The sequence below is a fragment of the Cajanus cajan genome, chromosome 5 (genome assembly GCF_000230855.2).
Source record: "Cajanus cajan strain Asha chromosome 5, NIPB_CcT2T_4, whole genome shotgun sequence".
NCBI lineage: Eukaryota > Viridiplantae > Streptophyta > Magnoliopsida > Fabales > Fabaceae > Cajanus > Cajanus cajan.
In genome coordinates, this window is record NC_138521.1 from 72,716,995 (window position 1) to 72,729,693 (window position 12,699).

Sequence of the window (12,699 nt, forward strand, 5' to 3'; positions counted from 1 at the left end):
GGATCTAGAGTTTAGTTTCGTAATATATTTTTTTTTAATATAAAATTATTTTATGGTGCAAAAGAATTTACAATAATTATTGAGTTTTTGTCCAACTATGGTTATTGGACAGAGTGATGATGGAGAAATATGTTTTATGATGAGTAGAAAAATGTAGAAAAAAATAATTTCATTAAACCAATCAATCTATAAAACATCCAAATTAAAGAAGAAGAAAAAATAGTATAAATTAAGCTATCATAATAGTGAAGCAACGGATAAACGCTAAAATTCATCAAACAAACATATGTGTGCCGAGAGAAGAGAATACACACAAAGAGAATACACACACAAAAAAACATGTAAACATAAGATAAACATGAGATAAAAACAAAAAATAAAATGAATAGAAAAATTTAATAAAAAATGAAAGAACAAGTAAGAAGAAAAAAAAGAAAAAAATTTATATATAAAAAAAAAATTATGCAAATCTATTTGTGTGATTATGGGTGTGATGGGGCATGATTCCATCAGTGTGACATAAAAGAGAAAATACATTAAAAAAAATGTGCATATAAGATAAACATGGAAATGTAGATGAAAATAAATTAAATGAATAGAAAAATTGAGAAAAAAAATTGTGGTAGCAAAAATTCTTTTTATTACCTCAGCTTTTATATATTACACAATATAAAGATGACTAATAATGTAAATTTAGTAATTTATATATATATATATATTAATTAGAATATAGTAGATTGGAACCTAATTAAGATGTTACAGAAAGCGGTGTAATTTAAACCTTCATACAGCTATTGTAGGCAGCTATATATGTTGTTACAGCTACACAATTAATGAGACGATTATCTTATGCCCAAATTATTTAGGACCTAAAATTTCCACAATTATTTAATGATAAATTTTTTTATGATGTGATATGCACTATTATTTTTTAAGCATGTAAATGAAAATAAATTTGTTGATCAAAAGTATATTTTTAGGATTATTTGACGGAGAACATTTTATAAAAAAATTATTTTAATAAAATTATTTTTAAAGAATAGAGATTCTTTTAACTCTTTATTTCTTTTAATATATCATTTTTATCTTTATTTTTAATTTAAATTGTATTTCAATATATTTTTTAAAATATTATTTTTATCACAATATAAATTAGTTATTATAAATCTAAAATATAATTCATATGTTGAAAAATATTTATTTATTATAAAATGAAATTACGACATAATTTATTTTTTCAAATTTTTTTATTATAAAAATATGAATTATAATAAGTTTAAATTGTCGTTGTATACTGTTATGAAGCGGTTATAAGAAATAATTAATACCTTCCGTCTTTTTTATATATAAAGAATATTATGTTATTTTTATAAAAAGGATTAGAGGTAATATGAATTTGTTAAAATGAAAATTAAATTAAGAATTTGTGTAGTGATGCAATGCAAGTGCAATCTTCGTTGGTGACTCTGATGCATCTGCTCTGCACCTAACAGTATGTCTTTTACCCCTCCATTTAATCCTGCTTTTGGTCTACAAATACAATTCATTTTTAACACATAATTATTATAAAATTAATTCATTTATTATGTATGTTAACTCATAATTGGAAGATAACGTAATTTATTTTATATTATTAATATATTAATTTTTCATATAAAAAATGTTGTTTAGAAATATTTCAAAAGTGATTTATTATAAAATATAGTTTTATGTAATAAATATTATTTTTATTGTAATTATTATCAAATTAATATATTTATCATATATTAAAAATTTTAATTTAATTTGTTTTATATTATAATTTTATAGACCATTTTTTCTTCGTTATAACTTGGGAAAATAATTTAAAATTTGTTTCTTTAAATATCTATTCCAATTATGGAGTGATCCCCAAACAAAAAAGGATTGGAGTTGGAATGGACAATGGAATTGGAGGGGTCTGAAGCATCTTGAAAATTGTGATCATCTGTCATCAACACTATTTATTCATGTGGACCCTTCATCCCAGCAACCCTAACCTCATTCAACTTAAGACTGAATAAATCTTTATTATTACGTAACATATTGGTAAAACGTGCTCATTCATTTCTTTCTCATTATAGTTTCTATGTCTTGAATATATACTGTAATAGTTACATTTGAAGTATATATCCACTGTATTAACTAGTGACTTGGAGTTGTTTAATTTTGATCCTAATGTATATCATCATTCAACGTTTATTTGATTAACGAAAAACATTCTCTTCTTTAAGTGCATGATAGGTCTGGAGTAGTTCTGAACAAATTGCAAAAAGTGAAAAGAAATAGAGAATAATTTTGTCTAAGACAAAAAGTAGAAAGAAAAGCAAGAAAGGAAAAGTAATATCCATGCAGAATTACTAGAACAAGAGACAACATAGATAAAAACAAATTGTAAAGATGGATAAAGCCTTAAATGTGGTGTAGAGTCTGGAATAAAGGCAAGGATAATAAAAGAATAAAGCTATTTGGATGATCATAAACAAATAAATATATGATGAAAAAGGAGAATCCTTTTCCTACTTCCCAGTAGAATATGTAAACAACAGCTTTACAGACTTACCGTGACGTACTGGTAACTTTTTCATCGCTGTTAAAAATATTTTCTCATCTATACACTACTGTATTAAAATTATACAGTGTGTTAACTTATTTCACATTCACTAGCAATCTTTTCATTAAAAATTAATAAAATTTACATGTACAAATTCGTGACACCGTGAAGGATCTTATATATAATCTATAATCGTTAAATAATTTGGTATTTAAAGATTTTTTTTAATATTTCTTTTAATAAATAAAAATCATTAAAAAAAACTACGGTGAAGCAATATTAATAACATTCAATGTTAGATTTATGGATCATAAAATTAGTTATTACTACTTAAGCTAAAAAGAGTTATCAATAGATTTGAGTGAAGATTAATGGATGACCAAATTTATAATATTGACAAGATGAAGCATCCTTTACCATGGTGTCTGTCTGGTTATGTTTCTCTCTCACATGTGATAAATCTGAATGGAATTCAATGCTGTTTGTATTCCAAAGGAACATCATTGACATGTTGAGCGAACTATTTATTGACACAACACCACAAGCAAATATATACACAAGAAATAATAATGTGTTATAAATAAAATTAAAGCATATATTTCCCTAAGGAGTAATGCTGGCGCGTGAAGGAAGAATAGCACTAACGACCATTCTAAGTTCAGCATAAGACCTAATTAACACCTCTGCTCGGCATAGTACTGCATTTAACTTTTGCATGGTATCATCACCAACTTTAATTATTTCGCATATTTTTCCCTTCATGAGCTCTACCCAAACACCTTTTGGATGGTTAAGGTATTAATTAAACTTCGAGACATACATAAGTCATATTTTAATGATGAATGGTGGAACATAACTCAAGTTAGGTCTTGTAAAAACGATTGGAGAAGCCAGTTATCAAAAGGACACACATTCAATAACAAGAGAGAAAACATGTACACATCATGCTTTTCTAATTTTACTTTTACTCTTCCTTCTGAGAATATACGAGAGAGAGAGAGAGAGACACCAAAAATTGTTAAAACAACTCGATATATTTGTGAAGCTTTCATCATGTAAGGAACGTACAAACATAGAAAGGGTAAATACTGTTTTTTGATTTTTAAGATAATTAATTTCCTCATCTGTCCTCTACTTTTATAATTAAGAAAAAATAATACTACCATTAAGTGAGGCAATGATGAATTCGTAGTTTTTATTTTCTCCTCCTACTCATCTAACACATTTAATTAGTTTAGTATTTGTAGTAAAAAGTTAAGCTAACACGAGAAGGGAGTTGGGTAGTTTAAGTGGAGACATTTATATTTGAATAGAATTGAATTATTGAAAAAGAAACAAACATGTTCTCCTGAGTATTATGCAGGACTAAAATGTTGTTTTTGAAGTTAATGATTCTCTAACAACTTGATGGAAATATTTATGGTCATGTTTCAGTTTGTCCCCCATTTTGTTATTCTATTTAGTTTAGTGGGTTTGCTTAATGAGTTCACGGTTTAGGTGGGAAGAGGATGAATAAATTAATAAATTATGAAGAAGAAGAAAATAGTGAGAGGGCGGCATGTATGTATGTAAAGAAGGGAAGTTTATGTTATTTACTTTGAAAGAACGTTTGTTTGAGTTAATTCAATTTGAGAAAGGTTCTGTTTCTCTCTCTCTCTCTATCTGCCATCTTTTGTCCTCACCACTATCTGACACACTGCTCCCCTCTATATGGCGTAAACTCGATAGCTGATAGTGCAAGCAAAGCAAGCACCCCACTTTTTTTTTTTTGTTCTCTAATCTGAGTCTCCCTCTCTAAAACTCCACTGTGTATTCCTCTTTCTCTGTTAAAATCTGCTTTTTTTGGCCTCTCCTTTTTTGTCCTCCCACACCACCTCTATAAGCACCTCCTGTTTAGTGCTTCACTACCAAAACCCACCTCCATAACTCTCTTCTCTCTCTCTCTCTACCATTGCCTCGTATTACTCTAATTCTTCTCTTCTAAACCAAATCACTTCCTTTTCTTTTCTTCTAACCAACCATGAATGCAACACAACACAAGGTGTTTGATCTCGCCACTTCAAGTCCTTTTCATGTCACTTTGCTCTTCATCTCCAATTGAGACAACTACAAGGTTTGGTTTGTTTGTAGCTGTCTCCATTGATTATCTTCTCGCCGAGACATAGAGACTGTTATTTGTCTCTCTCTTTCTCTCTCTCTCTCTGTGTCTCCTTTTGAAGAGATAGAAATTAGAAAATACCCAGAGTGGGAAAGTGTCTTGTTTGCTTAAAAAGTTGTCTTCTCATGACCATATCCTGTGTGTGTGCCCTACTTCTGAGTCTCACTTTCTCATCTTAATTCACCTGAAGATAATGAGGTGGTAGTTAGTGCCGCTTCTCAACTCAATTGCGTCCAACACCTAGCTAGCTTCATCATATCAAAACGTTTTCATGCGTTGCTAGCCAGCTTTTCAAACATCACGCGAGTTGATAATTACTTATTACTCCTAGCTAGCTAGTCCTAGGATTTGAAGGTGAAACTTAGAATTGCAATCATTTTGGCACTACTAGCCTATACTATATACACACATATTTTCCTCCTTTGTTTCTTTTTTGGCCTCCAAAGGTAGCTAGGAATGGAACTCTCGAGTCAAGAAGGAGAAATCCCAATCCCAATCCCAATAAGCAGCACTACATATGGTGGGGGACATGGTAATGGACATGGTCATGGACTCATGATTCACCATGACCCTCCACACCACAACCACATTATATCCTCCACAGCACCTTCAAATGGCACACCTACTATGCAGGAGGATCATGTGTACAAGAAAGTGGTGAGATACAGAGAATGCCTGAAGAACCATGCAGCTTCCATGGGGGGGAATGCCACTGATGGGTGTGGTGAGTTCATGCCAAGTGGAGAAGAGGGCACCATAGAGGCTCTCAACTGCTCAGCCTGCCATTGCCACAGAAACTTCCACAGAAAGGAAGTGGAGGGAGAGCCCTCTTCATGTGACTTCCACCCCTTCAGCAGGAGTGGAAGGAGGCTCATTCTAGGCCCTCACAAGAACCTTCTCCCTCCTGAGGCTCTAGGGTACCCTACAGGTAACATCCTCCCTTCCAGAAGTGTGCCACCTCACCAGATGATAATGCCCTACAACATAGGACACCTGCCCTCAGAGTCTGACGAGCAAGAAGAGGGCGGTGGAGGAATGGTGCAGGCTAGACCATCCTCCCAGATGGTGAAGAAAAGGTTCAGGACAAAGTTCAGCCAGGAGCAGAAGGACAAAATGCTAAACTTTGCTGAGAAGGTGGGGTGGAAAATCCAGAAGCAAGAGGAGTCTGTGGTGCAACAGTTCTGCCAAGAGATTGGGGTTAAGAGAAGAGTGCTCAAGGTTTGGATGCACAACAATAAGCACAATCTTGCCAAAAAGAATCCCCCAACTGCGCCACCACCTTAAAAGTACAATAATTCTAAATTTCTAATTAATTATCTACCTTTCTAAACTCCGTTCCATTCCCCTCTACGTATAATTATTAGCCAGCCGCAAGTGTTTCTTGACTTTCTTCATCTCTAATCATCATCATCATCATCTGTTTCACTTCTCTTTGCCTAAAAATAAACCCCTCTAGTTCTAGTATCTAGTTACCAATTATATATATACATATATCACCACGTGTTGTAGTTAGGAAATTGCATCTGCATTGCGTGAATTAAGTTTTAGTTTCTGAGTGGTGTTTAATTCTGGATCTCCTCGAGCTACCTAGCTAGCATTCAAGTGATGGAATCTATGCAATGAATAGAGTCTGAGGTACTACATGTATTAATAGAATTACATAGGGCTTTTGTATGCTAGCTACTTTCTCTTTCACCTTACAATTTCTGCTTCTGCTTTTGTTATGCTGCATCATATGTAGGACCTTCTGACATCATTTTTCAAGCGCCATGAAAATTGTATGTTTGTCATTAATTTTAAAATGATTTTTTTCCTCCAAATAGTCTATTTTTTAGCATAAGTATTAGAAAAATTAATTAATAAACTCAAAGGAAGAATCGAATATACATTCAAAAGAAAAAGAAAAAAGAATGCGAAACCAGCTTTGCTTTGAATTTTTGTCTTCACCTCTAAAGTTTGTATTCTATATGTCTGAACCTGCGCTGCGTACATATATGTCATAGCCGTGCGTGGCGGAAGGAAGCTATTTTTTTTTTAATGATAAAGGAAGCTATTTGATATTCTACTTTTTGCACTCAAACTTCAATTCAGTACTAGACCTTGCATTACTAACTTATTTCATATTATTAAAAAATCATATTAATTTAAAAATGGTTAGGGTTACGAAGAAGCCATTAATCTCGTAAACTTTTCAACAATTTCATCGTGAGCAAAATAAATTTCCTAACATTTTTTTAATCAAAATATTGTTTTGAGATCTCACCACTTGACTATAGACTAAATTATGTTATCCTCTCATGAGAGATGAGAATATTAAATTATCATTTTTATATTAAAATATATAATTTTATTTATTTAACTTGATTCTGTTAATGTAAATTATTTTTTTTTCTTAGAGATTTAAGTATTACATTATCTATCTTCTTAATGATAAAATATAAAATAAATTACACATTTATCTTTTAAAAATATAAATACTATATTATCACTTTTCTATTCTATTAACTTAACATCATTAAAAATAATTAATTTTAACTAAAATATATTTTAAAATACTACAAATATATTTATCGCATTAAATTAATAATAAATAATACATATTTTAGTATTTAATATATATATATATATAATTAATACTATAATAAAAATATTATTCTATTCTATTTAAATATTAAAAAAAGTATTACATTAACTACATTAATTTAATAACATCAATTTTATTATTTACATAAATATATTATTTTTATTTTGATATATAAATTTGAAAATATCTTGTAAAAATAATAATAATAAATTTATTTTTTTTGATAAGCAAAAAAATGTAATATTAAAAAAGGAGTACAAAGGGTACTCCAACTTATATACAAAGTTAAGTGCTGAATACATAACTCATTTAACCAATTTATGTATACTAGTTGTCCCTCATTTAAACTCGCTGTCAACTATTTCCATGACTTATATTTGATAGCATCTATAATTTCCATGATTTATATTTGATAGCATCTATATCTTACAAAATAATAAAAATATTTTGTAAGATATATAGTTAATTTTATAAAATTCATAATAATTTTTAAAATAATAATTAAATATGTAAACCAAGAGATAAATTGTTAAAGTATAACATACCTGAATTTGTTAAGGGAGAATATTGTGATATTTATATTTATGAAGAAATGTTTGTGTAAAGGATGTTTTGATAATAAATTCTTTTATAACATCGATTAACGAAACTTAAAAAAAATTACAAAAGTTAATAAAATATCATATGTTGAAATTTGTTGAGAAAGGAGACTATAAATTTTATTATAAGATAAATAACAATATAATATTCATATCTCTTAAAAAAATAAGAGTACATTTTACTCTGAAATATATAATTAAGAACAATCTCTACTTTATAAATCAATGTTATAATATTAAATAAATCAATGTTATATATATATATAATAATAATGTAATTTGTTCATATTACACCCTTATACAAAACAAACTTTAAATGAATACACGTAATCACATCCAATAAATATAATAATATTTTAACGTAAAATTGAGAGAGACAAATATGTTGATATATATTAAATTTCATCGCATAAGAGATAGAAATTAAAATGTAAAAAATCTATGATTTTTTTAAAATAATTATGTAAGTTTAAAATATTTTTCTAGGCTGTAACTATTTATGAATAGTTATATATGTTTAAAACTTATTTTAGTCGTTTTTATATAAAAATGTTAGCATAATATTATATCATCATATGTTTAACGTGTTGCTCAGTGTTAAGTAATGAAAGATGTGAAAGACTGTGAGAGCGTGACGTGGAGGCAACATGAGATATGGTCAGTTGTTATTTTTATTTTCACATCACTGTTTTAAAGCTTTGTCTAAAATTAATCTAATTTAATCCGAACATTCTTAAACAATTCAATTTTATATTAACTAATTGTATTCAACTCTCTAATTAATCAATTATTTTATGTAGTTATATTATTATATTATGACTTATATATATATATATATAATTTTACATATACTTCTTATATGTATATAATATATATAATTTAACCAATAAATTAAAAGATTTTTGTCCACTAATTTTTAAAGAGAATAATGTTCATTGCATTAAGTACAAACTTAGTTTGCTGTCATTGTCAGCTTATCTGTATGCACACAACAATAAAGATCTTATATTGTTTCTAAAAAATTAAAGAAATTTTGAAAAATGTATTTATACAAATAAAAGAAAGACGAAAATGTAAATACATAAAATATATTATATGATTTTGTTGTATAAATATAATATTTCAATTTCACGATCATGAATAATTCTTTAGCCATAGATAATTATACAAAACTTGCAAGCACGCCTTGCTTTGAAAAGGGGAAAAAAGAAGAATGGGGTCCACTACAGCAAGAAGAATCATAATCTTTTTAATCTAATTTTTAGATATTTATATTTTTGTTATTTAATTCATAATATTTTTTTATAAACTTACAATATGAAAAATGGTTAATTTTTTTCTTCTGAGTCGTGTTAATTATTTTAAAGACATCGATTTAAAAGATTTAGTTTTTACTTATTAAATATATTCGGTAATAACTAAAATATTAGTTAATTATAAAAAAATATATAGTTATTTATTATTGCTTTAATTTTTTGGGGGTAGAATCCGAAAATAAAGCGTGAAAAGAAAAAAGGTGGTGTCTTTAATTCGTATCGGGATGCACATCACATCCTTCCATGCAGAAGCAGAAGCAGAATGTTGAATGGAAAGCACAGCACAGCAAACAGTGGAAAAGCAAAGAAAGCAACTTCACAAATTTCATCCATAACACAGCCATTGCTATTTCTTGTATTATGCTTCTATATTGAAATAAAATAAAATAAAATGAAGATGATCGTTTATTTTGTCAAACGGAAATCTTAACGTGCTTGCTATACATTTTTTTTGGTTAAAAAGCAAATCAAATTTTATTATAAAGAAAGAATACAATCAATTAAAATCTATTATTATTTTTTTAAGAATAAATTGCACTAGCACTATTGAGATTTCACATGGTTGCATAGAGCAAGCTGTTTTTTTAATGTCCAAACCAAAGCAACACCTCTAAAGAGTTAAGAGACATAGTGGAATATTTTCCAAATAAGAGAATTATTATAATGTTTTAAAAAATTAATGTATTATTATAAATAATTAAAAAATAAGAAATTTATCTGTAATTTCGCAAAAATAACCCCCTTTATTTTTAATGATTCAATCAATATACTTTTAAATTTGTAAAAAACGGCCTAATGCTATAATTTCTTAAGATATTCAAACTCTTTAATATAGTACTCCTTCTGTCCATGAACATGTAATATTTTATTTTGATTATCATTTTATAATATTAATAAAACACTAATATTTAATAAGCAATATTTGAAGTTTGAATCTTTGTAAATAAAAATAGTAATTGTCATAAGAGATCGTATTAATATATATATATATATATATAATGAATAAATTCATCTATTTTAAGAGTAACTCTTAATATAATATTTTCAATCAATAATTCAAAATCTACAACAAAATTTTAATAATTTTATCGTTAAATTAAAAGGTTTTCGATGAATACATATGCACGTTTTGCTTCAAATATGATAAATAATTTATGGTTTAATGACTTCTTTGACGTGCAGCTCTGAATTTTTAAGAATTATAAAAATATACAAATTACAAGGCATAAATTATGAACCTAAGAAACTATAATCACTTTTCTGTTATAATTAGAACAAAATAATTCACTTCAATTTGCAAATTATACATAAATGCCTTCTATTTTAATAGGAAATTATAATATATGAAACAATATGTAGTGGAAGACAACAATAGAAAACTATTTTTCAAAAAAATAATAAATCCAAACTTTTCAAAAAAATCAACGAAAATGGCATATGCATCAAGATACTCTTATCTAACAAATGGAAGGATCCTGTGATGTTAAAAGACATACAGGAAAATGTCTGAACCAAAATATGGTTGCTTAGGTAATAGGCAAGCTGTGAATTCAAAATACAAGATACAGTAAACGATTAAGCCCTACAGCACAATGTAAACCCACCCAGACATGGAAGAGATCGATAAAGAAACAGTATAAGATATCAAATTTTACAAACTTGATTCTTGATGGCTCATCAATTTACACTGTTCAAATAAGCAAGGAATCCATAAAAGAAAAGGGGGGAAGAGATAGAAAGGCACGTGAAAGAGATTACTCTAGGGCCACAGTAGAGTCGGGCCTTATCTCGTCATCTCCAAGGTTGGCAGCTTGAGTGGAAGAGTCCAGGTCCAAGCACAGAAGCCTATGGCAATACCTGGATTAACCATTAAAAACAATCTTTACCAAGTTCAGATAGATCTCAAAATCACTAGTGATATAACACATTTCATGATGATGATCACTACTCTAAAATTTTTATATAAAACAATTTAAACTATATTTATATAAGTGCTCCATTTATTTATTTGTATTAAAAAAAGTCATTTCTAATACAAATCTTAAACATTCAATTAAAGATGATGGTGTATGTTACACAAAAAAAGAGGAAGTTCAGAGTTCAGAACAGAGTATTAAGAGCTCCAGCATAGAAAAAAATTTGGTGGGTGGGGGCGGGACGATGTTGCCAAAAAATTACCACATAAGGGTGTCACACAGTAGATAGAAGCATGAGAAATTATATCTAGTTATAATGTGTAAGTTATAGAAAAGAGAAGGAGAATCTCAACTTTACCCATAAACCCCTCTAGCCACACTAGCACCACTATGACCATACTCCAAAAAGCATCCTTATTCAAACTCTGTATTCTGTAACATCCCACAGCTTCCCTGCATCACTATAGTGCATGATCAATAACTTCGTTAAAACCATGTTTTAAGCAATGGAAACATAGCCTTTATCAATCTAACGGTGGAACTTAGTATCAATCCACTTTATTTTGCTCCTTTTCATCAATGGAAAAATATAGCCTAAAGAAAATGGTACTGGTGTGTGCCTAAGGTGAAAAAAGTACAATGAAATTAAAGACTGAGGATAGATGTACAAGTTACAAACTGCTGACATGACTTGCACCGAGAGATTGATCAACAATCACTCATATGGTAAGAAACAGTAAATTGTGAAAAGCTAATATTCTGACTATATATTATAGTAGATGTGTTCCGGAGCTTATCATAGATAATGTAATGGCAGGTACAACATTCAGAACCTAGGAACCTGAATAGATAAATATATATAGGATGGGGAAAATTTAATAGAACAAAGGGAACTACTGTAATGTAAGTTTGAAAACATGTCAAATTTAGGGAATGACATACTCCAGCACTGCAGAGTGCAGAGTAGCTGGAATAGTAGTTTGGCTTAAGTAGATGCATTAGGGAGTCATGTAATCCAGATAAATAAATTAAAAACTAGTAGTATTAATTATGGAACAAAAAATTATTATTATTTGATATTGTTCTAGTTATTTAGGAGAAAAAAAGTGTTGAATCTGAAACTAGTTGGCGCAAACAGTTGAATGCATACTGAAATTGAGAAAGCAAAGCTGAAAATCATGGCTTTGATGGTGATAGTGTGAATTCTTTAGGGAGGAAAGGTCGGTGGAGAGAAATTTGCCTCCCGAATCTCAATCACCTCACATTCGTAATCATCTGGAACACCCCAAGGATCCCACTCTGCATGGCAATCCTCCAACAGTATAAGTAATTTTATAATCAGTTAATGCAAAACGTTTCCAAGATCGAGATTCGTGAATAGCGTACCGTTCATATAGGAAATGAGCCTCTTCGATGGCTTCACAATCATGCTCCTCCTGGCATACGTTCAGCCGCTCTCCACCGCCTTCAGGAACCTTCTCCATCTCCTTCAGCACCTCCCTCGCATTCGGCACCACCTCCAGTCCCACCATCCCTGTCCAAGCCTTCTTCACC

At 29.3% G+C, this 12,699-nt stretch overlaps 1 protein-coding gene across 1 annotated transcript; it reads left to right on the forward strand.

The window, feature by feature from the left end:
* Nucleotides 1-4,203: 4,203 nt before the first annotated feature.
* On the forward strand, nucleotides 4,204-6,454 carry HB21 (homeobox protein 21). The gene has a single exon (XM_020375115.3). It carries the CDS (start codon nucleotides 5,187-5,189, stop codon nucleotides 6,012-6,014), a length of 828 nt encoding a protein of 275 aa, XP_020230704.2. The 5' UTR covers nucleotides 4,204-5,186; the 3' UTR covers nucleotides 6,015-6,454.
* Nucleotides 6,455-12,699: the final 6,245 nt, after the last annotated feature.

Excerpts from the sequence above, each read along its gene's own strand:
- HB21 (XM_020375115.3), top strand. The coding sequence starts at position 5,187 with ATGGAACTCTCGAGTCAAGAAGGAGAAATCCCAATCCCAATCCCAATA.